Source organism: Gracilinanus agilis, chromosome 1 (assembly GCF_016433145.1).
Source record: "Gracilinanus agilis isolate LMUSP501 chromosome 1, AgileGrace, whole genome shotgun sequence".
NCBI classification, from domain to species: domain Eukaryota; kingdom Metazoa; phylum Chordata; class Mammalia; order Didelphimorphia; family Didelphidae; genus Gracilinanus; species Gracilinanus agilis.
Window position 1 is genome coordinate 582869508 of NC_058130.1, and position 27120 is coordinate 582896627.

The following is a 27120-nucleotide window of genomic DNA, read 5'->3' on the forward strand; positions in this document are numbered from 1 at the left end:
CAGGCACTGTAGTTTAGAAAGAAATTGTCCATGCTTTGCATATGTAGATATCTGCAACATGTGTTACTTCAGAATTAATGCTAAGAATAGGTTTTTCTTAAAAGTAGTTACCTGTGTTGTCCAAATTGGGGGAAACCAAGAAGGTTGTTGGATATTTTATGTTATTTTGTTTAGACAGTAGATAAATTTGGAGTACAGATCAAGAGAAGATTGAAAAAAAACCCTAACAACCTAGCACTGGTGATCTGTCTGTGATGTGAAGATAGAATTATCTCTCCCTTTGTCTATTTTTAGTTAATTAATTCAAGAACTTAAAGTACTCTTACTTAGTAGCTAGCTAACCATTAGGTAAGAGAGTTCACAAATTACTGACTAGTTCATACCTCCAAAAGGCCATAAGCACTGGGCAGTGCTAGGCAAATTGAAAGACTGCAATTGGTTTCTGTGAAAGGGGGAGAGACAGGAAATGATGTGGGGAAAAAAAGGTTATAAAAGAAGAGACCAACATGGTCTGGGCTCTCTTTCCTTCCTTGGTTTTTGGAAAGACTGATTCCTCGGAGAGATTCTTCCCTTGGATTCTGTGTCTGTGAGTAGAGCTGAAGAGACACACTTTTCCTTGGAGTCATTCTGCATTGGTGGAACTCTGGCTGAAGATACCACCGGGACTTCTGGCTGAGAACTACTGGGAAATCCACGTGGAATTGGGACTTGGGGAAGCCCCTGTTGGGGGCTGAGCCAGACTTCACTGGAGCAGCACTTAGGGCTGGTAGGCTAGAATCAGGCTTTGTCTCCTTCCTATATTTCCTACTTTCACTATCTCTACCTAGTAAATAAAAGCTGCAAACAGTCATTTTGACTTAGGGGCTAATATTTTATAATTGTCGAACACAATATTATTTTTTAATTCTCATACTAAGTCACAACCTAAATTTAATTGTTACAACGGGTAAGAAAGTTCTTTTGGTGATTTGTTTAAAGTTCTCTATAATTCTCTCTTTTGTTGAATTCCTTTAAAGCTAAATTCATCAGATGCTTATTTAAAATTACTATACACTTTTGCTATGGCCAAAAAATTAGTTGATGTGTAAATTTTTCAGGATAAGTGTCTCTATTTAGCAGGACATCTTAAATATAGTCTGTCGTTGGGCCTGTATTATTATTGGACAGGCACTGGTTGGACTGGATTCCAAATTGAGTAGAAGTATCTCAGGATGAATTTCAGTGGAGAAATTGTGCAATGCTCTGAAAGATTCCAGATTGGCTACTATAACCAAAAAAGCTTATTTCATTAAAATCAATATTTTTCTGATTATACATGGAACTCCGAGTTTTTAAAGAATCAAAATTCTATCTAACCCATAGGGCATTGGAAGGTTGGGTGTAAGGTAGTATAGCATCTACCAAAAATGGTTAACATATGATTTCACATAACTGACAAAAAAAATCACACACCAGAAAACCAGAAAACATCTTGTGTTTGATGATTATGTGGTAAAAATTAATGGCTGATTAGGTGGTAAAAATTAAACACAACAGATACACAGTCCAAGTGGCATATTCTTAGCCAAGAGTTTTTAAAAATTAAAAAAAATTTTTTTTAGATGAGGCCTTAGCTTTATTGGTAGGATTTTAAATGGAAAGATGTAAATAAGATGTAAATAAGTATCATATAAGAGGAGAGGATAGGGGGTTGGGGTTCATAGAATCATAACTTTAGATTTGGGAGAGACCTTAGAGTCCAGGAGTTCTTAACCTTTTTTTAATGTGTGTCATGGTTTGGCAGTCAGGTGAACCTCATAGGCCCCTCCTCTGAATAATGTTTGTTGCCTACATTCATGATTGAAAGGATATACTGAATTTAAAGGATAATGGATATAAAAGATGTAATTTTTTCCCCATCCATGTTCATGGACTTTAGAAGTCTCAGGTTAAGAAGCTCTTAATCTAGTCCAGCTCTCTAGATTATTTTTTGTTACTTTTCAGTATTTTACTTTTTAAAATTAAAAATCATTGATTTTCTCTTTCCCAGCTCACTCAATGGAAAAAGAAAATAAAACACTTTTTAACAAATATAGATAGTCAAGTAAATCAAATTTCTGTGTTAACCATATCCAAAAATGTATGTTTAATTCTGCATCTTGAGTTCCTCACCCTTCTCTGAGGAAAGTAGGTAGCATGGTTTAGCATGAGTCTATTCATGCTGAACCATGGAGATTTGCATTTATATGAGTTGGTCACTGCATTTATAAGAGTTCTTTCCTCTTTTAAAGTTGTTTGTTTTCACACTGTTGTTATATAAATTGTTCTCTTAGTTCTGCTTACTTACTAGTTGAAGCAAGTTTTCCCAAGTTTCCATGAAACTATTTTGTCATCTCTTGTGGCACATTACTATTCTATTCTATTCTATTCATATACTATGGTTTGTTCAGGCATTTCCTTAGTTTCTAGTTCTTTGTCACCACAAAAAAGAACCTATATAAATATTTTTGTAGTTAGAGATACTTTTCTTCTTTAAATTTTTTGGGGAAATATACATAGTAGTGTTATCATTACTAGTCAAAAGAAACACACAGATTAGTTACTTTTTTTGGGGGGGGATAGTTCCAAAATGTTGTCCAGAATGGCTAGACTATTTCACAGGCCCAGAAATTGTTCATTAATGTACTTGTTTTCCTGCATCTTCTTCAACATTTGCCATTTTGATTTTTCTTATCTTTGCCAACCTAATGGGACTGAGGCGGGACCTAAGAGTTGTATTAATCTTTGTTTTTATAATTAATAGTGATTTTGGTGCATTTTTTTGTATGTCTGTTAATAGTTTGGATATCTTCCTTTGAAAACTTCCCATTTATCTCCTTTATATATCAAGTGAGGAATGGTTCTTATTCTTATAAATTTAAATCAGTTCCTTATTATTGTTTTTGAGTTCTGTCTGACTCCTTCCCATTTGGGTTTTTTCTTGGTAAAGATAATGTAATAGTTTGCTATTTCCTTTTTTAGCTCATTTTACAGATGAGGAAACTGGTTTTAAGTGACTTGCCCAGGATCACACCTTTAGTTTGAACTTGGAAAGTTCAATCTTCCTGATGCCCAGCACTCTTTTTCCCCTGGGCCACCTAGCTGCCCTTCAATTCCTTATACATCTTGGAACTGAGACCTTTTTATGCAGTGATTTTATTTTTATCAATTTGAATCCATTCCTTTATATCTTGAGAATGTGACCTTTATCAGAACAATTTGCTGCAAAGCTTTTTTCTCCCTTAGTTGTTGGCTTCTTAATTTTAATTGCATTGGGTTTATACAAAAGCCTTTTTATTTTGTGTAATCATAATTATCCATCTTATTTAATGCAATCCTCTTTTTTGGGCATAAATCATTCTTTGTCTGGAGATATAATAGAATTTTCTTCCTTGTTCTTCTAATTTGTTTATAAATCTGACTTTTTATGTCTTCATATTGTATCTACTTAAAGTTAGGTTTATGGTGTGAAGTTTCTGTCTTAATCTATTTCTGTTAAATTATTTTCTGGTTTCCATAGCAGTTTGTGTCAAATAGAACTTTCTTGTATCAGTAGTTGGAGACTTAAGGCTTATAGAACATGATCCTACAAAATTCGTTTGTTTTTGTGTTATATACCTAATCTGTTCTACAGATCAACTTTTCTTTTTTAACTAGTTGCAAGGTTTTTTTTTTTTTTTTTTTTTTTTTTTTTTTTTTTTTTTTTTTTTATGTAAACCATTACCTTTTGCCTTAGAATCAATACTGTGTATTGGTTCCAAGGCAGAAGAGTGGTAAGGGTTAGGCCAGTGATGGCAAACCTTTTAGCAATGGAGTGCTGGGCCCTGCTCCCACCACCTTAGACGAAGTGCTGTGCCCACCTACCCCTAGAGATTGAGTGTTCCCCTTACCACATGCTGGGTGCACTCCCCCCTGCACCCCTCTACCCCCCACAGTGGAGGGAGAAAGTGCTCCCATTGGGCTACTGGATAGAGGGATGGGTGAAGTAAGGAATGTTTTCATCTAGTGTAGAGAGGAGGAGGATAGTAGTCTAAGCTCTCTGCTCCCCTCTAGCTCTGCTGACTGTGAGCCACCCACCTTATACCCTGTGTACTCCATTTGGGTTGCTGGGCAGAGAGTCATGGGATGTGAAAAAATGTCATCATGTGCGGTGGAGAGGGGGGAAAGGAACAGCTCCTCCTGAGGCCCTCTGCTTTTATAGTAACAAACTCTGGGGGTGGGGTGTGGTGGGGGGGAAGAAGGAGAGTGGCCAAGAGCCCACAGAGAATATTCTGTGTGCCATCTTTGGCACTCGTACCATAAGTTCGCCATCACTGGGACAGGCAATGGGGTTAAGTGACTTGCCCAGGATTACACAGCTAGGAAGTGTCCAAGGCCAGGCTTGACCCTTGGACCTCCTGTCTCTAGGTCTGGCTCTAATACACTGAGCGACTCAGATGCCCCCAGCAAATTGTTTTGATGATTACTGTGCTTTGCAGTATAGTTTGAGATCTCGTACTAGGTCCCCTTCTTTCCTGATTATTTTCATCATTTCCTTTGTGATTCCTGACCTTTCTAGTCCTCTGGATGAATTTTGTAATTATTTTTATTTTTCTTAATAATTTTATTGGCATGGCACTAAAAATGAAATTAAATAAGGTAATATTTTCATTGTTATGCTAATGGAACAGCCTGCCTATGAGTCATTACTATTCTGCATATTTCTTAAGAATATCTTTATCTCCATAAATAAAATTTTATAGAATTTATAGAATACCAAGTGTTTTCAAAATCTGTGGTTATTTTTTATTTTTATTTTTTAAAAACCCTTACCTTCCGTCTTGGAGTCAATACTGTGTATTGGATCCAAGGCAGAAGAGTGGTAAGGGTAGGCAATGGGGGTCAAGTGACTTGCCCAGGGTCACATAGCTGGGAAGTGTCTGAGACCAGATTTGAACCTAGGACCTCTCGTCTCCAGGCCTGACTCTCAATCCACTGAGCTACCCAGCTGCCCCACTGTGGTTATTTTTTAAATGAAGTTTTTCTTTCTATCTTTTCCTGCCAGATTTTTTGGATAAAGCTGATGATTTACATGGATTTTTTTTAAATCCTGCATCTTTGATGAAATTATATTTTCAGTTAATTTTTTTAGTTGACTCTTTTATGGTTTCATAAGGAAACTATCAATTTACAAAAAAGAGATTACTTGCTTTCTCTTTGCTAGTGATTATTTGCTTGATCAATTATTTTTTTTACCACTATTTAGAATTTAGGGCTAATTGGCTTTAAATGGAACCAGCATATTACAGTACTTTTAAAACTTCTTTGTGTCAGAAGTTCCATCATGGACCTAGTATTTTTGGTGCAATTTCATGTAAAACTGGAAAAATATACCTCACAAAATCATAGCATCTCAAAGGGAAGAGACCTCAAAGTAATCCAACACCTCTGAATAAGAATCACCTTTATAATATACCTGTATATATTGTAGTGATCAGTCTTTCCTTTAAGTAAGATGAGAGGGAAGAGAGAACCACTACTTTTTGTCTGCCAATTCTTGTTTTGAATGACCATAATTCTGAGGTTTCCAACCTTTTTCTGTCCTTGTATCCCTTTACTTTCGATAAACTTTGACATATTTCCTATTCAGTATAAAGAATAAACAAATCCTAGGGTTTACTTTGTATATGTATTTAAATAGCAGAGATTAATTTTTCATAAGTAAAATTTTCTTTTGGTATATCATATTTTTAGTATCATAAAGTTGTTAAATCAGATCATGATCATATTAATTAGTTAGACTTGATTCTGCTTCTTGTTTTCTAGATATTTTTATTTTCAGTATTGTTTCTAAAAGAGAGCTCACATGTCACGTTTAACTTCCAGTTTGTTTCTTGATTTGGATTAAGAACAGGAGAGAAAATTCTGATTCACAGAGATAAGTTGTTATAAATAGAATTAAAGGTTTGTGAGCACATTTAGTAAGAATGAAATATGCTTTTACAAGGGTACATAAAAATAATTGTGGCTTCATTACCTAGAAAATGATTTAAAGTTTCTGGTTATTGTGGTTATCATTTAGTTTGTCTTTAGCTGGGTTTTTGTGGTTAATTTATGCCCCTCCCCCCTTAATATGAAGAGAATTTTGTATCTAACCCTCATTCATTTCATTTTGGTCTGTAGGACTATTTTTAAAAAAAAAACTTAGACATATTCTAATCCTTCACTTTTCTACCCTACCTCTACCTCCTTACCATTCTCCATCAAATCCACATTTTTTCCCCCCTAACATTACTACTTTTTGGAATATTTTTCTAAAATGACATAATTACTAAATATTCCTTTCTGTCAACCTTCTTGAACCTATAACGGTACTCATATCTTAGGGGAATGATTGCTCTAATCATTAGGGTTAACAATTAATGTAATAATTCTTGTTTATACATACTATTACTTTGTTTTGGAAAGGGTAATCCATAGCTTGCCTTGGCCCTACCTATAGCCTCCCGAAACTGCAGAACAGGGAAAAAGAGGCCATGGTTGGCCATCTTCTGGTCTATTCTTTGAACATTTTCAGAAAATCCTCCCTTATTCCTATACCTTAATTTTGGTCTTGTTCTTTGATTAAACTATTACCTTACAGCAACATGGTATCTTTTAAAGTCATTCAGTCCACTATTGTTGTTATTCAGTTTCAGTTATGTCCAACTCTTTGTGACCCCATTTGAGGTTTTTTGGGCAAAGATACTATAATGTGGTTTGTCATTTACTTCTGTAGCTCATTTTATAGATGAGGAAAAACCAAGGAAATTGTTTTCAGTTGATAGCTTTCTTTTGGACAATTAGCATAAATCATTTATCTTGAGGAAAGAGAAATTTTGAAGATGGTACAATATGGGGGAAAGAATTATTTTGGTCATCTGGAAAAAGTTGGGAGGAAGTCCAAGTAGTTAGGAGTATGTAGAAGGGAATCTGTAGGTTTGCCAAGGATCTAAGAAAGATATTTTTAAATGATCAGTGTGAAGACCACAGTTTCTAGTTTTGTTGCCTGAAAGTGAACTGAAAAGTTATTTACTTAGAATTATGCCTAAGGTAGAAAAACAAAAATATACTTTCACATGACATATTATCTAAAGTAATTAGTACTTAATAAAATTAAATTACTTTGTTGTACTTTTGGGAAGAGGCTTATAGAAGAATACAGTGACTAATTAAACATAATTTAAGGTTTTGACATTCTAATTTAAATTTGTCAACTTTTTTTTTTTTGACAATTCTCAGTTTTGCTAAGTAAGATCTCCTTTTAAATGTGTATAACATTTCTGTTAACCTGAGGAGCAAAAATCTTTCTCTAAATCGTGAGAAATTGTAATTATTATAAATTTTTAAAAAATTATTTTGAATTTCACTGAAGAGCTTTTATCATGATGGTGAATCTTGAGGAAATGTGTTAGAATGGCTATCGTATTCTTAGAGTATTTCAAGGGATTTTATTTTTTACCTTAAGTTCTACTATTTCTTACCAAGTAAATTTACAGAAGGGAAGATCATATCAATTTATATAACTAAAACAACCATTGTATTTAAGCCATGAAAGTTATCAAACATTTTACTGTTTTTTTTTAAAGCAAATTTTTGATGTAAGATGGAAAGGGGTATAAATGTGTATTATGTGTATATTATACATATATATATATATATATATTTTTTTTTTTTTATTGACCTGACTATAAATTATACTTTTCTTTTTTAAACCAAATATGGTTAGTAGCATGTATGATCATAGACAATAGCTAAAGCCCTTCTTGTCTCCCCAGGAATGATTATTCCTCACCCAGTCCCACCCCTGACATATTGGACAACTTTCTTACTTAACTTTGAATCTGTGTTCTGGCTTCTAAGTCCCCTAGATAAGGGGATCATACTGCCACCAAGTAAAAGTTCTCTCTTTTCCTTCCTTTCCTACATCCTGGAATCTAGAGGGACTTATGGCCCTTATGCTTATAGGAAGCTGTGTTGTGCATTGAAAAGAGTATTTTAATTTCTAGTCAAAGGACTTGGGTATGAATGCTGACCTTACTTCTTTATAACTTTAGGCAAATGACTTTACCGTTCTGGGACTTCGTTTTCTCATCTATAAATGAGGACATTGGCTTATATGACCTCTAAGGTTGCTTGATCCTGTGTTCCCTCTAAATTTTGTTGAGTGTCTTAGGCTACACCATGATACTTGTAAAGTGACTCTGGAGGTCTGTGTTCTGAACAGAATAGTATTTGGCATAGGGAATGGGATTGGGAAAGGGAGAGGATAGGTTTGCTGAATTATACAATAGCAGTGGCATTTTGATTAAAGTATATGTATTGATCTTTTTGTGGGTTGACAAGGCAAATGAGTGATCCAAGTGTGTGGATTTTTTGTCAGTTAGGTTATTCCTATTTAAATTCTAAGTATTTATGGTTTCCAAAATAATGTCCTTCTGGACTGTGTCTTAGAGTTCTCAGAGAGCCTGAGTTTTATCCCATACTGGGGATGGTCAGTGAGAGATGAGTTTTGAAGGAAAGAGGGGAGAAGTTTTTATAGTCAATCCTGACTATCTGTATATATGACCCTTCCCCATATAACATAATTTTTTTACTTGATTAAATTCAGCAAATATACTAAGCAACTACAATATGCCATGTATTGTGCTATGTTCTAGGGATACTCAGTCAATTAATAAATATTTAGCATCTGCTGTGTACCAGGTACTGTGTTACAAAAGTGAGGATAAATAATTGTATTTTAGATTTGTGAAACAATTTGATTTGAGGGAATGTTTTGTTTGGAAAACTAACAGAAAGGTTTGACCAAAAGATTTATTGAGGGAAGAGAAAGAAATAATATAACTGGAAATACACATGGGAGTTAGATTGTAGAGGGCTTTTATATGTGCCAGATTGAAGAGTTTGTATTTTATTTCTAGAAACAGTAGGGAGCTGTTGAAGATTTTTTTTTTTTTGTAAGAGGGTGATATAATCACAGATATTCTATTCTTAGCTTGCATATATTATGGGATGTAGTAGGGTTTCTTCCATTAAAGATTTGAAATAAAGCCAGACCTAGAATATAATAATTTCTTTTCTGCTAGATTTTGTGGTGGAAAATTTTCTTCATTGTCATGTAAAGTCATCATGTGTTTTAGCATGAACTTAAATATCTTAGGTTAAAAAAAAAACTTTCATATTTCAAAGTCCTACTTCTCACATAAGATAACCTCTACAATGCTTTGCAAATCTTAAAGCTCTCTATAAATTGTAGCTATTATTATAATTTGCTATGGTGCTTATATTTTTGCTTGACATGTTTATTTTCTTTGTAAAAATACGTTCTATGAGTTAGGTCAATGTTTTTTTTTTTTGTTTGAAATTTAATTTTATGTAATTCTGCTAAGTCCTTATTGTGGTTTAGAGGTATTCCTGGATTCCTAAAGGTTATGCCAATGTAGTATCAGTTCTGGCAGATACTTCCATGCTAGACATGCTTTGAATATCCTTACTTAATATAGAGAAGCTCATCACCAGAATTCTGGTCACGTGGGGATGAATTCTTTAGCCCTGGCCACCCACAAAATTTCCCTCAATCATGTGTAACTTCTTTTGCTTTGATGATGATAGAGTGATGGAAAAAGAGTTAGAAGATGCTAAGAATCACAGTTTTTAGATTGTCTATAAACTTTAAATTGTATATTGGTACCCTAAAATGAGAGTTTCTCATTTAGTGACCAGTGAGTGGTTATATTGCTAGAAAAGCTGAATCGTATGTTCTTGATATTGTCACAATAAATAAAATTAGAAAATTAGAATAAAGAAGTAGTAGCTAAATGGATAGATAACCTATCCTTATTTATTTGGGGGCCAAGAAAGGAGTTGATAGTTTTGTCATATGCCCAGATACAAATGTCTGTTTGATTGTATTATGTTGAAATATTTGTGTTGATTATACTTATAAAAAATCAAAATAACTTTCTTATGCATAAACATTGGTTGCTAAGAATGAAGAATAATATATCTTCCACATTAAATTAGCATACATTTGGAAACTTGGTGACTTAAAGAAAAACTTAGAGAAAAGGGAGAATAGTGAGATATGTTGGAAGACATTTCTTCTGGAGGCATAAGAATAGTTAAAGAATTTAAAATTACACAGCTTCATAACATTATATCATGGACACTTCGAGAATGAGCACCAAGTCCACTCCATTCCAATAAACAGTTCTATCAAGCACCTATATATCAGGCACTCTGCTAAGCCCTAGGGCCACTATTAAAATAAAAGGCAGTACCTGCCTAAAAGGCATTATAATCTAATGCAGGTAGACAACACACAAAAGGAATCAGGAAACAAGGGCGGAAGACCCAGGTACCCCACTCAGGTCACATCTTGTTCAGTGGAGTTGAAACCAGACAGGGCACAGATGCAGAGTGAAGACAGCAGGAAAGTCCAGTTCTGACCTCTATAAAGGAAGGCATTGGATGAAGTTTGTTATTCCAGGCCTCCTATTAGAGGGGAAATTGTCAGGAAAAGATTAATTGATAAAAATTGATTAAAAGATTAATTGATGAGAGTTACCAAATCAGCTATAATTTGTATATTCAGACCAATGACTTGACAGAGCAAAGGTCAGTAATGATAAAACACTAGAAGTAATAATAATAGAAAGAATTTGTTGTATAATCGAAATGACTCAATCAACATGATTTTAAATTTATGAATTTAAAATAAGTAAATAGATAATGAGGAATGGAAAATTAAAATTGCCACCAATTACAATAATGTTATGTGGAAATTTAACCATTATATATCAGTACATATACAGCAAAAAGATTAGGAAAACCTGGAAACTGCTTTAGTAAACACTTGCCTTACTTAGCAATAGAGATTGAAATTAGACCTTTGATTTCATTGATAATGGGAGTTAATGGTAAGGAACTTCCTTTGAGAATGCAAGTCAGAACCTTTTACAGTTATCTAAGACTTGGTTAAATGGCTTGCCTAGGGCCAAGAAACTAGGATAGGTCAAAGATAGGACATGAACTCGAGGCTTCCTAATTATAAGTCTAGCTTTTTAACCATTATTCCACATAGATTTACTTGTCAAGTAGGAAAGAGTGTGTGGTCAAAGGAAACACAGGCATAAAATAAAAATTAATTTGTAACATTTTAGTAAGGTTGATGGTTACTTATGACCATATTATCTCAGAATAGAACAAAGTAGTAGTTAGTAAAACCAGTTTCAAAGTTGTGGCAAGAGAGCTAACTTTAAAAAAATTTCAAAGAAATAAAAAGGTTTAAAGTTGGACAAAAGTAAACAGAAGAAAAGTAGAAGAGATCTGCCAAGGTCTTTACAAAAATTTTTAAGCATCAAGGACAGTAGAACCACCCTATTTGGACTCTGCAGAGGAGGTAGACATGGCACTAAAGAGAGGGAAAACAGGAAAAGCAACGAGATAGCTGAGTGTATTTAGAGAAGGTATGTGCTGAAGTGTACAAAATAGGGAGAGATCAAGGGTAAAGTAGGGGAAAATACTGAAAGCATAGTTAAAATATCAGACCAAACATTCCCACATCTAAATCCATAAGACCTAGAATACACCAGCTACTGTTCTATACTCATAACTTTTCCAAAATCTTTATTTAGAGCATCCTTAGTGTGGGTATTATTAGGAAACAACCAGGCTTTCACAAATGATATTCATTAATAGACCACATCTTTACTGTTTCATTGTTTACTAAAAGATGTAAAGAATACAGGATCCTCCTGTGTTTAGTGTTTGTGTGATATGAAAAAGCATTAAATTCAGTGGAGCATAATTCTGCCTTAAAGGTCCTCTTTCAACAAAGTAGCTCCCAAATATATATTAGAAATATTCAAGGTTCCTTCAAAGATTTAACAAGATAAATGACTTTCATTGAGTTTCTGATTTCAACCATCAGGTAAGTTATATAAGACAGTTTGAGATGTATGCTTGCCACAGGTGTTAGAAGAGATGCATTATAGAGCTGAAGAGCCTTTATGTGACAAGGTTCTCCAGATGCTCCTATTTGTAAATCACATTGTGTTGTTTACATTTAGCCCTGGCAAGTGTTGCCTGGTTTCCTTCTGAAAGACATTTATAACTATTCAAAAGAATGTGGGATAAGTATCCACAATGGAAAGGTCAAATGAATGAAGCGTATCTATTGTCCAGATTATAACATGCATTTGCATCAGTGTGACTTGTGTCTCCTTTCATTTAATGTTGATTAATAGTAACAGTATTTTTCTAGAGTAGGTTAAGATTTGCAAAGCACTTTATAGGTTATATCATTTGATACTCAGAACAATTCTTTGAAGCAAGCTGCCTATTTTGCAGATAGGGAAACTGAGACTGAGAGAGATTGAGTGACTTGCCCAGGGTTACATAGCTGGTAAATGCCTGACCTCAAATTCTTCCTAATATCTTCCTAATTCCTAATCTAGCTCTCGATCTACTCTGCCATTCAATTGCCTGGTATTTGGCTAATTTTCTGTAATTATTTTGTGTATGTGCATGTATGTGTGCATGTTTTCACAGTGATTCTGACATATAATGATTGTGTGGCCCTGGACAAAACATTTCCCTTTCGGTGCTCTGGGCAGAGTGAGAAATTATAAAACTAGAAATTGCCAAGAAGGTGCTAATCTGCTTTCTTGAAGAAGTTTACTCATTGAACAATTTGTTATACCATTATAATCACGGTCCCTATCCATCTTGGTACACACATAAGTATGTATATGTGTCTATGTAGTGCCTTTTAAATATATCTTATTTTAGGAGTATTTATATTCAGGGGGCAGTTTGAATCTTTATTCTATATCTTTTCCTTAATAGAATAATTTCAAATGTAAATATAAAAGAATCTCAGAATTTCAAGGAATTTCATAGGCTATCTATGTCTAGTTCTATCATAACAGAATAAGAATGCCCTCTACAACATACTCAACATATAGTCTTTTGGAAACCTGAATGGTGGGGGAACCCACTCCTAAGACAGTATGTTTTATTTTTGAATAGCTGTACCTGTTAGGAAGATTTCCTGAAAATCTGTCTCTTTAAATTGTTATACCTAGTCCTCTGGGGTCTAGAAGAATAACTATTTGTTCTTCCACTTGGTAGTTCTTCAAATTCTTTTCATTTCATTTCATTGATCAAGACTTGAAGGATAGAACCACTATAATGACCTATCTCCTGTTTCTGAACCTTTGCACACGTTTTCAGTCTCTGGAATGCATTTCTTTCTCACTTCAACCTCTCAAAGCTCAGTTGAACATAAAACTGTTCCTGATCTTCCAAGCTACTAGTATCTTCCCCCAAATCACCTTGTATTTATTTTGTATCTATTTATATATGTACATGTTATTTCCCTTGGTTGTGATAACAATTTTGAGGACAAGGACTAGTGTTTGGCGCCTTTTAAGTGCTTAATACATGTATGTTGAGTAACTGATTTAGAGCAGGAAGGAAAGAGATTATATAGCCCATATATCTTTTTTTTACAGTTGAGGAAATGAGGCCCAGAGACTCATTTAAGTGATTTGCCTATTGATACACAGGTGGCAGAGCCTGCATTTCTCATGCAGGAATTCTCCAAATCCAGAGCTGTTTCACTATTATATATCTCATCTTTTTAGTGTCATGTATGTCCTTAATGATTTCATTTGCCATTTGTCCTGCAGAAGTTATCATTGATAATATGCTGAAACCTCTTTCTTTGTCAAATGGTTTTTTCATTGCCTTTACTTTTACTTACTTATTCTGTGATTTGCTGATAATGGGATTTCAGCAACTTGTAGGGATAGAAATTAATTTCTGGCTCTTTTTTCATTGAATATATGAAATATCAATGGGATAATTTTGAATACCTATTTGCTATGGGCATACATACATATACATATATATATGTGTATATATATATATATGTAAAGGAAATTAGTCATTCCTGAGTAGTTTTTGAAAGAGAATTGGCCATCTAAATTATTTTTAGAAACAAGCAGACAGAATAAATAAATATTTAAAATTTATTAAAATTTGTTAATTTGAGGTTCTATTTATGGTATAAAAGAGTTAACTATTTTTTCATGTATACTTTTTTTGAGGGTCCTTATAATCAGCATTTACACTAAATTTATAGTCATTTAGAGCATAAAGATAAAATTTTTAAATGACTGTAGAAGTTTATAATTCTATCTTTTATTCATGGCAGATTATTTAAGATATCTATAATTTATTTGATGGCATACACCAGTTTCCAATTATAGCACCTCTATGGGAAAGTGGTACTCACTTTATGATTATTAACCTAATGAAGGTTTTCAGGAAATACCTTATAGTTAAAAGGAAGAATTGCTTAGTTATTGCTTCAGTCGGATGGTTTAACTATTAGACTGTAAATGTTAAGTGCTCAGATTGCCTTTTACCTTTGTATTCTCTGTGCTTGGCATGTAGTATTTTTGTTTGATTTAGCTGTTATTTCATAGTTCTGAGTAGACTGTCAAAGATTTTTATACTTATGTTAGAAGTTTGTTTTCATTATATGTCAGAATTGCATCTGCAACTCTTGGTGAGGTACAGTTAAAATTGAAAAAGAAAAGACCTTAGGAAAAGATGAGATGTGAGATGCCTGGATGATAAGATTAAGTAGCATCATTATCTTAACACTTTTTTGTTCTGCAAGCTTCAAGAATAATGAATTCTTATTTATTTAGAAATATATTTTAGAATTATTCTAACATCCCATTTCTTTCCTACAAATTGCTTGCCTGTAATTTAGAAATATCCTCTACTTCAGTTAGAAAAGAATTTCCTTAATTTGGCTTTAGACTCTTATAAATAATAGTTTTTCGCAAATATATCAACATCATATAGTTTTTCAGCTAGCCAAATTACTTAGGTATTACATTTGTGTAATGAGAATGACAACCAATGTTTATTGTCTATACTTGTGCAATTTTGTAGATGGAGTTTTAACATTGAATGCGGAGAACACTAATTATGCCTATCAAGTTCCAAACTTCCATAAATGTGATATCTGTCTGCTATCTTTTCCAAAAGAGACACAGTTTCAACGCCACATGAGGGATCACGAGCAAAATGATAAGGTATGTATTTTCAGAAGGGAGAGTAAGAATGTGTGCGTTGAAACTGGAGGTACCTATTGAAATTAAACATCCTGAATTACATTTTAATTGCTTTAAATCATAACTTTCTGATTATATATTTCTTATATTTCTTAAAAAATCCATTATTTTGATATTTTATTTCAACCATACTATTTATTTTCTTACCTTACCAGTAGGTATGTGAGTTTCTAAAAGAGATTGTACACTTCATTGAATTCAGGTATTTGGATTAATTATGAAATAAAATTCAGTACCCAAATTTCTTTAGAAAATGTTTTTCAGGAGTTTAGTCATAAGCTATTGATGATACAGAGTAACTATTTTCTGTAGGAATTTGGTACTTGCATTTAAGTATAACAGATTTTGGATGATATTTTAGGATATATTTTGGAGGGGAACTTTATAAACTCTTCTGAATAAAGATTCTACATCTCTGTGAAGCCCTGTGTATGTCAGGAATTGCATTCTTAGGAGCTACATAGAATTAATTCCTTGACACATGAAAAGTACCAGTAACAACTGACCAATGCTTCCTTCTTTTCATATATGTAGTTAAATCTAGACTGATGGGTTGTCTGAGACAAGGGAATCACAAGGGATCTTTTTGCCAGGGAATATGGGTATGGCCAATCCAGGCTTTATTTCCAGAATAAAGCAGTGATATAATTAAAACCTTGCTTCTTTGCATCAACATGTACATGTTACCTTCTTCCATTCAGACTCCAAAAGAATGACTCTCACCAAAATTAAACACAATAATTTTATTAGCAAGAATGTTGGAAATATGTTTCCCTCTGTTTATTTCTTTCCATCTAAAATTTAAAGCTATGTTAAATGTCCTTTTTGGACCCGGACATTTTTTTTTTTGAGACCTGTGGGTTCACTTGAAGTGAAATTCTTTTGATATTATAGCCTGAATTTGGTCACAAATATAGGTGAACCTAGCTTGCTTTTTTATGCAACTTTCTTATTCTTAAAAATTGTTTTCTGAAGACCACAACAATATATGTGCAGTAATTTTTACAATATCCTTTTGCACTTGTATACTACTGGTCTAACTTTGGAAAATACTATAAGGGACTTGCTGTGTGCATTTTGAAAGAATTTCTAGATTATAGAAAATAATCCTAGAAGTTACAAGGTAGAAAATATGTATTTGATTGATGGTGCTTATAAATATTTTTAAAACCTTTTAATGTTCAAAGCATCTGTGAAAGATATTTGTATTTCAGTGGCTTTTTCACTTTTCTCTCCAAATAGCCACATCGATGTGACCAGTGTCCCCTTTCATTTAATGTTGAGTTCAACCTGACACTTCATAAATGTACCCACAACGGGGAAGATCCTACCTGTCCTGTCTGTAACAAGAAATTCTCCAGAGTGGCTAGTCTCAAAGCGCATATTATGCTACATGAGAAGGAAGAGGTAATGATTTTGGCATATACTTTTGAAAATGATTTTTTTTAAGGCATCTGGTTCCCAAAGGGAAGGAATTTTAGGTGTAAGTCAAGGACAGAAACCATACATATGGATTTAGAACATTTTATTTTTCTATCAAAATTGTCTTGGCCAGTCTCATATTCACTGATTCACTTTCTAGCTGTAGCAGTCTCCTAGAGTTAGAGGCATTTCACTGTAGCATATTTCTAGAATCAGAATATGATAGACAAATCAAATTGGCATATTTGTGACCCTTGTGGAATGTTGCTGTGAAAGATTGCAATTCTCACCCAAGAATAATAAAATAATAAAATAAGCATTTCCTCATCTCAGAAGGTGGTTATCTTTCCTTGCTTTTGCTTTTGACTTCCATGTAATTGGAGACTAATTAGATGGTGTAATGGGAAAAATGGGATACTTAAATTAGTTTTAAGCAGTCTCTGTATAGGGTGAAATATTAAAGGAATTCTAGGTCAGTTTCCCATAACTACTGAATGGACTCTGATCCTAGGAAAGTTCATTCAAATGTGAATGGCAACATTTTGATAGAACTAAGTTTTAATAAAAATGAAAAAATTAGAGGTAAAGTAAATATAACATTTTTTGTTGTACTATCATTTTTATCTAGAATCAGTTCTTAATTGGTGAATTTCAAGTTTGTGGGTATACAGGTCAGTTTATGCATTTTGACAGTTTTATTGTTCATCAGTCTTAGAGTCATATTGTAGACAGAGGAAATAAAAGGGACTTATGACTCAGATCATTCAACTTTGCTGTTTGGTAGCCTTTTGATGAAAAATTTTAGAGGAAAGAAATGAAATGAGATATCAAAGTATTACTTTGATACTTTTCCTTAGGAAAACTTTTCATTAAAAACATTTAGTGTTAGAAAATCAGATGTGAAACTTTCCACTTTGACTATAATTAAAATCATAATTTATTTGTTACTGATATTTATAGACAAAATACATATTGATAAGAATTGTACTGGGGAAGAATCATTTATAGCATTATTTGAATTTTGTGAGATCTCAGTCTCAGCAAAAAAACATATGATGATTAGATGATCAATCATCAAGTGCTCATTAAGAATCTATAATCGTTCAGACAGTAAGGACACAAAGACAGAAATGAAGCAGTTTCTTCATAACTTCAAAGAGTTTACATTCTGTCAGGGAGTAGTGTATGTATGTATCTGTATGTAGCTATATAATAAGTGCAAAGTATTTTGGGGGGTAGGTATTAGTATTTGAGTGGATAAGATAAAGAGTTCATGGAGAAGGTGATATTTGACCTGAGTTTTGGGTGAAACTAGATTCTAAGAGGTGGAGAGGAAGAAGAAATATAAACAGACATGAGAGATGTCTATTGGGAAATATGAGCATTATGTGTGGGGAATAGTAAGAAAGCCAGTATGTTAAAGTAATATGTAATAAGTCTGTAAAGTGGGTTGGGGTCAGGTTGTGAAGGACACTGAATGTTAGAGGAGTTCATATTTGATCCTAGAGGTAATAGCAAGTCACTGGAATATAATGAGTAGGAGTGCCTATGGCTAGGCCTGTGTTTTAGGAAAATCACTTTGGCCACTATATAAAGGATGGCTTAGAGAAGAAAGGTTTGAAGTAATGGGATCAATTATTATGCTATTTTAGTAAGTTAGATAGAAACCTGAATAAGAGTGGTAGCTCAGTGAGTGAAGCTTAAGGGGGACAGCTAGGTGGCTCGGTGGATAAGACACTAGGCTTGGAGTCTGGAGGATCTTTTTTCAAATATGGCTTCATATACTTCTTAGCTATGTGACCCTGGGCAAGTCATTTAACCCTGTTTGCCTTTCTGTTTTAGAGTTGTTATTAAGTCAAAGTAAGGGTCTAAAGAAAAATTTTTTTAAAAGGTAGAGAGAAGGGATTGGATATGAGGAGGAAATGAACAACCAAATAGATTTGTGGGGCCAAAGAGAGTAGAGAATGAAGGATAACATTTAGTGTGCAAATCCAGGAGATTATATGGATGGTAGAACCCTTGACATAAAGGGGAATTTTGGGAGATGTGTTAAGTTTTTGGAAGAAGATAATTCTGTTTTGGACATATTGAGTTTTAAATGCTTATTACACATTCACTTGTAAATGTCTAATAGGTATTTGATGATATGAGACTGGAGTTTAACAGATAAATTGAATTAGGGTTTATAGATCTGGAAGTCACCTATATAGGAATGATAATTAAGATAATGGGAGATGATGAGGTAATCAGCTGAGAAAATGTAGTGAGGGAAGAGACAATTGCTCTAGGTTAGAGCATGAAGCATAAACCCACTGTTAAGTGGTGGGATAATCTAACAAAAGAAGCTGAACGGGGTGATTAAGAGAGAGCAGTGATATGAAAATGGAAAAAAAAAAAAAAAACAAAAAACAACAACCAGAAAGTAGAGAGTATCTTGGAAGAAAGAGTACCCAGCAGTTTCAAATGAACAATAGAGATTAAGAGGACTGAGGATTGAGGAAAGGCAATTAAGATTTGGCCACTAAGAGATGTAGTAACTTGGATAGACCATTTCAGTTAAGTATTGAAGTAGGAAGCAGTATTGCAAAGGGGTGATAAATGAAATGACAGAAGAGGTAGCACAGTATTGTGAACAGAGACATTTTCAATGCCCAGAAGACCTAAGTTCCAACCGTAATACATATTGATTGTTGTGTTCTTCAGCAAATCACTCAACTCAGAAAGTCAACTCTCCAAGGCTAAGATTCAGATAAAATGATTCCTTTTATTGGTAGAGGGAATTTCCTCATCTAGAGGTTCCCTGTGCCAGTAAAATCACAGGTCCAGTCCTTTTAGACCCTTGGCTTGGAAAGGAGGGAAGATAATAGAGTGTTTAGGGGATGAGGCTAGTGAAGTTTTTTTGATTTTTTTTTTTTTAAGAGGCAGTAGACAGAGATTGACAATTAGAGGAGATAATTTTGGGAGGTGTTCTGTTGGAGGGGATTGGCTCAAGGATACCATATAGGCTATGCCAGATCTCTGCCTTGGGACATCTCTCTCAACGTTGTCTCACTTGGTAACCTAATCACCTACCAGGAATTTAATTATCTTTTCTTTGCAGATGACTCCAAGATCCATATATTCAGTCCTAGTTTTTTTCTCTTGAGTTCTAGTCCAACTATCACTAACTACCTAATATACATTTAAAATTCTGTCTGTCAAATGGGTACCTCGAAAGCATCATGTCCAAAACAGAATTTATTATCTTTCTCTCCAAACTCACTTTCCTCAAATTTCCTTACCTATAATGATGGCAACATTATTATTCCAGTTTCCCAGGTTTACAGTCTTAGCAGTAACTTTGATTTATTGCTTTCTTTTAGCCTGAATATTCATTCAGTTCCAAATCTTATCTATTTTAACTCTGTTATATATTTATTCATTCTGGCCCTTTTCCTCTACCAATACAGTCATCTTATAGTTCAAACCCTTTATCTCATCACATCTTGACTACTACAAAAAGATCCCTCAGAGTGCTACCTCAGTTTACTTCAGATTTTTGTGTTTCTATTCCATCTTCTTCACTGCTTTTATCTGGTAGTATGCTGAGGATACAAGTGCAAATATAAGAGACTTCCTGCTCTTAAGATGCTTATATTCTCCTGAGGGAGGATATGATATATTTATGTAAATAAATATAGTACAATTTTTGGGGCCAGGACTAACAACAGGGAGCATCAGAAAAGTCTTCTGGAAAGAGGCAGCATTTAAGCCAGGGCTTGATGAGAGTTTGGAGTTCTAAGAAGGGCTCAGAGGCTGAAGATAGATTCTCATGTGATGGAAAAGCAAGTATTTTAGTTTGTCTAGAGAAGTGATGGGCAAACTTTTTAAAGAGGGGGCCAAAGGAAATGCTCATCTGTCAGTCTGTTTCTAAGGCAATTCTTTCGAAATTTCATTGCATTGTATCCTACTCATTGTATTCATCAGATTAGGAATAATGTCTTGCAGCTGGATAGAATATTTCAGGGGGCCACATCTGGTCCGTGGGCCGTAGTTTGCCCATCACTGGTCTAGCATAGAGAATTTGATGAGCCTGTGAAGATTGCTATAAGGATGTCTTAACCTAAGGGGAATGAACCCTCTGAAGGTTCTTGAGCAGGGAGTGACATGATCATAACCGTGTGGCAAATGTATTGGAACTTTGAGAGGTTGGGTACAAAAAGATCAATTAGAAGTCCTAATGTAGTAATTGAGGTAAGAGGCCAGCCAGTAAACATTTATTAAATCAATCCTATGTGCCAGGTACTGTGCCAAGCCTTGGGAATACAAAAGAGACAAAAGATAGTTCTTGCTCTCGAGGAGCTCATAATCTAATGGAGGAAATAACATTTGAACAATAACACAAGACAAATAGGAAACAATAAACAGATGGAAAACATCAGAATTAAGAGAGATTGAGAAAGGTATTGTGTAAAAGGGGAGATTTTAGTTGGGGCTTAAAGGAAGCCAGAGATACTAAGAGCCATAGATGAATAGGGAGGCAAGATAGGGGGGAAGTAGAAAGGAAGAAGCATTTTTATAATGTTCTACCATGTTCTAGATACCATGTTAAGTCCTTTACAAATATTATCTCATTCGACCTTTCCAAAAACTCTTTGAGTTGGTCTTCTTATTATCTCCATTTTATAGTTGAGGAAACTGGTTTAAGTGACTTGTTTAGGGTTACTCAACCAGTAAGTGTCTGTTGCCAGATATAAACACAGGTCTTCCTGATTCTAGACCTAGCCTTAACTTCTCTACCACTTAGCCTGGAGTATTCCAGTAATGGGGAACAGTCACTGAAAATTCCCAGAGCTGGGAGATGAAGTGTCTTGTTTCAAGGAATAGCAAGGAGTTCGGTGGTGCTGGATTAAAGAATATGTAGGGGGTAGAGTGTAAAGTGTAAGAAGATTGGAAAGGAGGGCTTAGAATGCAAAACTGAAGATTTTTATATTTGTTCCTGGAGATGATAGGGAGCTGCTGGAGTTTGTTAAGCAAGGGAGTGACATGGTGGGTCCTGTGCTTAGAAAAATCACTTTGATGGCTAAGAGGAGAATGAATTGGAGTGAGGACAGACTTGTGGCAGGGAGACTAATCAGCAGGCTATTTAAATTGTGCTGGGATGAATAAATGAGGGCCTGCAGCATGGTGTTGACAATATTAGAAGAGTAGGGACTTTATTCAAGAGATGAAATTGATAGGCCTTGGCAACAGAATGGGTATGGCTGGGTGAGAGATAAATAATGAGGATGCCATCTACTACTTTTTGAGTCTGGGCCACTGAGAAGATGATGTTGCCCTAGACAGCAGTAGAGAAATTTGGAAGATGGGAGAAATTGAGGAAAAGGATAATTAATTATAATTTGGACATGTTGAGTTTATGCTGTTTATTAGATAGACAATTTGAGATGTCCATTATGGAATTGGAAATTTGAGACTGAAGTCAGCAGAGAGATTAGGACTAGATAGGTAAATTTGTGAAACATCAGCATAGACATGATAATTAAATCCATGGAAGTTGATGAGAATACCAAGTGAAGTAGTAAATAGGGACAAAATTATTTGGGACAACCAAGGTTAGTGATTGTGATCTGGGTGAAGATCTAGCAGAAAAATCATGTTAAATTAGTATCTAGAAAATCTGGAGAGAGATGAGTGTCAAGACGAAGAGGGCACTTGACAGTGTCAGAGGCTGTATGAGTGAATCTGTATGAAAGAGGCTGGGTGAATCCTAAGAAAAGGCTTCATTAGATTTGGCATTTATGAAATTATTGGTAACCTTGGAAAGAGCAGTTTCAGTGGAGTGATGAGGTCATAATCCAGATTATAGAGATTTAAGAAGAGAACAAGAGGAGAGAAAGTAGAGGCACCTTTTTTTTTTTAAAGGAATTTATTCACAGAAAGGAGGGGAGTAATGGGATAATAATGGGTATGAAAGATTCAAATACGTTTTTTGAGCCTGGGGAGACACAGGCATTTTTATAGGCTGTAGGGGAAGCAGCCAGTTGATGGGAAAAGATTGAAAATGAGTGAGAGACTGAGGCTAATAGAGGTGAAAAATCTACTAGAGGAGACTGGAGGGAATGAGATCACTTGTGCATGTAGGGGATTGGCCATGGCATGAAGAGCTGCCTCATCATGGTAGACAGAAATGAAGGAGAAGATAATGGTAAAAGGGATTTGAGAGTTGTGAGATAAATGGGAGAGAAGAGAGAGTTCATCATGAATAGTCTTAGTTTTTTCTGTAAATTATGAGCAGAGAGGGCAATTGGAAGGAAGCCATGAGTAGATAATGCAAAGATTTGGAAGAGTTACTTTGGGGAGCGAGATAGTGAGTTAATTAACTCTGCAAGTGTTGTCTTGTATTAGGCAACCTAGTAGGACCCAGTTGAGGTTATATAATATAAATATGTAGTGGACACAGACAAACAGGATGGTTGTATGATTGTTTCTGTCTTCTTTTATGTGTGTAGCATGTGTGTAGCAGTGAAGATCACAGATGATGAGAGTGATCTGAGGCTGAGGCTTGGCAGGACAAGTTTAGTAGTAGGATAAGGGGGCAAGGAATTCAAGAGAAGAGGACCATATAGAGTTGAACTATTTTTCACCAAGGGGCCAAGATTGGGAAAGGAAAAGAGAGTGACTAGTGCAGAAGTGATGGCCTGAGGAAGAACTTGAGTTTTTTTTGAGATATAGGTAATGGAGTCGACAAAGAGCAATTTTTGGTAAGAGAAGGCAGAGGAATAGATTGAAAGCCAATGGATTGTGATCAAATAAGGCAATTTCAGAATTCATGAACATGGAGACTGTACGTTTATAGGTTCTAGCAAGATCAAGGGAATAACCTTCTTTGTGTATGTCTGAGGTGGGATGAAAGAGTAGGTCCTGTGAAGTGAGTGAAGACTTGAGTGGTTAGGGGTTTGAAGGAGAGTCATTGGGTATGTTCAGTCTTCAAGTATAAAGGTAGGAGTAGGAGAGGAGAGAAAAATAGTGAGTCAGGTATTAAATTCATTGAGGAAGGAAGAGGGGTGGCTTGGATATCTGTACAACCACTACCAAGATTTTGATTGTGGGTGGTCAATGTAGATTATGTGAACCTCAAAGGAGGAAAATTTACTGAATGATAGTGGTAGAGGGAAAACCTAAAAATGTCAGTTTAGTGCAAGGGATATTCTAGTTTTACAATGTGACTCTGAGTTGGTAGAAATAAATGAAAGTGTTATTAGTGCTATTAAGGGTGGTCAGGAAGGCTATGTCAGTAGGAGAGAATCAGAAGATGGAAGGAGTTGGAAAGGATTTAAGATGAGACTGACTTTGTTATTTATGGAGCAGAGATTCCAGAAGGCCCAGTGAAAAGGGTGGGTAGCTTTTTGTTGGAACTTTAGTGGAGGCTGGGATGGTTTGAAGGAAATGGGAAAAGAGAGTCATGTGTTAGGGGATGGGGAATGAAGTTTAGATGATGACCTTTGAGGTTTCAGAGTTACTGACTGGGGAAGGTATGACCAGGGAGGAGTCTGTTAATCATTAAGTAAACATTTTAGAGAGATTTTCAAAGTCAGTAGTATTATGATTTCTGTGTAATATCCTTTCAGAGGTTTGGGCATTTAAGGCTGAGGAGTAAGAACTTGGAGCAGGAGTGGGGAATATTCTCCTTTCCTGAAGGCAGGAGACTTAGACTAGAAATTTGATGGAATGTGCCCTCCTCTTTCATTTCAGCAGTAGGAGCCTGGTATGATGGAATGGTGCCTCTCTTCTTCCCCTGCAGGCTGCAGATCAGGCAGGAGACACCTGGGGCACGATGGTATGATGCCTCACTCTCTTCCTCCCACTCTCACCAGAGGCTGGAGACCAAGCAGGAGATTTGTGGAGATCAGGCTTGATGATAATGCCCCCTCCTCTCCTCTTCCTTCCTCTCCTCTTCCCTCTGGTGACTGGAGGTCAGGTAGGAGACACATGGGGCACAGTAGTGTGGCACATAGCCCAGGCTGGGTTCAAAAAGACCATGTCAAAGGCTAATGAAATCATTGAGGTGAAAGGTGATGAGGGAATTGTGGTGTATATAGGAGAGGGAAACAGTTTTAGAGATTTTAAAAGAGAATTGACATGATGAGGAGTGTGAGTGAGAGCTAAGAGTTGATGATGGACTCCTACATTGAAAACAGGAGTGAGCAGAAGAATGGTGGGGTCCTGGATGGAAGTAGGGAAGTTAGGAGGGGAATAAGTTTAGAGAAGGGGCTTTTAACTTAGATCTAGAGTTCTGCAAGGTGTCTGTCAATAGATTTCAGGGAATCTATGAACTTGGGTGGAAAAAAATGCATATTTATTTTCATTAACTTCTAACTGAAATTTACCATTCCTTCAATTATCATTATTAGACAATAAACATTTTGAGAAGGGATCCATAGACTTTATTGCACTGCCAAAAAAATTTATGACATAAAAAATGTTTTAAAACCCTATTTTAGAGTGAAAGATGAATTTTATTTTTACCTGTTCAGTTTATGATGGCTGTAGGGCATCTAGGTGGACATGGCCAACTTTTAGCTGGAGGTTACAGACCTGGAAATTAGAGGAGAATTGTGAGCTGTATGATTTGAGTCAAAGGTATAGAGATGTTAATGCAGTTCATTGGAGCTGATGACTGTTACTAAGAGAATGAGCAGAGAGAAAAAGGAGAGAGCCTATAATAAAACCCTTGGGAATATACTCACACTGAAAGAGTAAATCATAAATGATTATCCTTTTAAAGAAACTAAGAAGTATTAATCTGTTAGCTAAGAAGAGGCAGAGCAGTTACAAAAAGCTTGGGCATAGAAAGTATCTAGAAGTAGGTTGTGGTCAACAGTGTCAAACCATGAAAGTGAAGAAGGGTGGGAACCAAGAAAAAGCCATTGGATTTAGCATTAAGAATAAACTTATATCTAAATTATAATCTGATGTCTCATTATGATTTGGACATACCCTAAATTCTCATAGGCTATGGCAATGGAGCATAATTCTTGGCAGGGTTACTATGATGGAAATGCTTGAATTATATAGATCTAGCAAAAGTTTGTGTGTCTGTTATCTGAAGGCCAATCTAGTTAAATATGGAGAAAGTCATCACTGAGAAGTTTATTGTGGGATCACAGGTTCTCAAGAGTTGGAAGGAACTTAAAAAGGTGTTTAGTCATACCTACACATACCCTCATAGAGATTCCCTAAAGACCTCCATTGAGTAGGAAACCATGATATCACAAGGTATTCAGTTCTACTTTTAGATAGATAGCTCTTTTGTTGTTCAGTCATTTTTCAGTTATCTCTGACTCTTTGTGACCCTGTTTAGGGTTTTCTTGGCAAAGATACTGGGATGGTTTGCCATTTCCTTCTTCAGCTCATTTTATAGATGAGGAAACTGAGGCAAAGAGGATCAAGTGACTTGCCCAGGGTTACACAACTAGAAACTGCCTGAGACCAGATTTGTAAGAAAGCTCATCTTCCTGACTCCAGGCCTAACTAACTACTGTGTCATAATTTTAATTGTTAGTAAATCAAGTCTACATTCACCTTTTTTTTTTTTTTTTTTTTTTTGCATTTTCCAATCATTGTTCCTAAATTTGGCTTTTGGAACCAAGTAGAACTAATGTGGTTGGAGTGGTGCAGTGGGTGGAGTGTTGGGCCTTTAGTCTGGAAGATCAGAGTTCAAGTCTTCCCTCAGGTACTTACTAGCTGTGAGCTCCAAGGCAAATCATTTAATCCTCTTGTGTCTCAGTTTTTTCTCAGTTGTAAAATGAGGATGATAATATCACCTTCCTCACAGAGTTTTTATTGGAATGAAATGAGATAATATTTGTAAAGCACTCTGCACAGTATTTGGTTCCCCCTTTCATATAATAATACTTCTAGTACTTGGAGGCAGCGACTACATTCCCTCTTTTCCAGATTACTTGTCTCCATTTACTTTTTGCTGAATTTTTTCCAGCCTTTTTATGCTCTTTTTAAAACAAAACCCTGAGAATTAAATATAATACTTCTAATGTGGTCTGATATTAGCAGAGTATAAGACAGTTACCTCTCTAGTTCTAGAGATTGCATCTCTCCAGATCACTAGCTGTTTGGCTATCATGCATTTTGTCATGATGCATTTTTGGGGCTGTACATCCCACAAAAGGGACAGAATCATAAAATGGCTTTCTGTTTTGTGATATCCTCCTTATGTAAAATTTAGAGGTTACTTTGTGCCAAGCACTGTAATAAATGCTGAGTATATAAACACAAGCCAACAAGATACTCCCTGTCCTCAAGGTGCTTACATTCTAATGGAGGAAGGGAGCTGGAAAGTGAGTGGAGATGGAGGAGTTTGGAGTTGTTCTTAAAATAGTGGTCTCAGGGAAGGAATTATTAATTGATATAGCAGGGCCTCAAAGTGGGAGGTTTCTTCAGTGGGCAAGGGGTTAGGAAAGGAGAGGGAGTCCTGAGCCAAGAGAGTGAATCTAGGTCCACATGG

General features: G+C 35.3%; 1 protein-coding gene across 1 annotated transcript in view; it reads left to right on the forward strand.

Moving 5' to 3' along the window:
* The first annotated feature begins 14969 nt into the window (after window positions 1-14969).
* The window catches only part of ZNF236 (zinc finger protein 236), a 214280-nt gene continuing 202129 nt past the window's right edge, over window positions 14970-27120 (forward strand). The window contains exons 1-2 of the mRNA XM_044683430.1: window positions 14970-15155; window positions 16437-16601. Of these exons, the coding sequence (XP_044539365.1) occupies window positions 14970-15155; window positions 16437-16601 (351 nt within the window). The remainder of the gene's footprint in view (window positions 15156-16436; window positions 16602-27120) is intronic.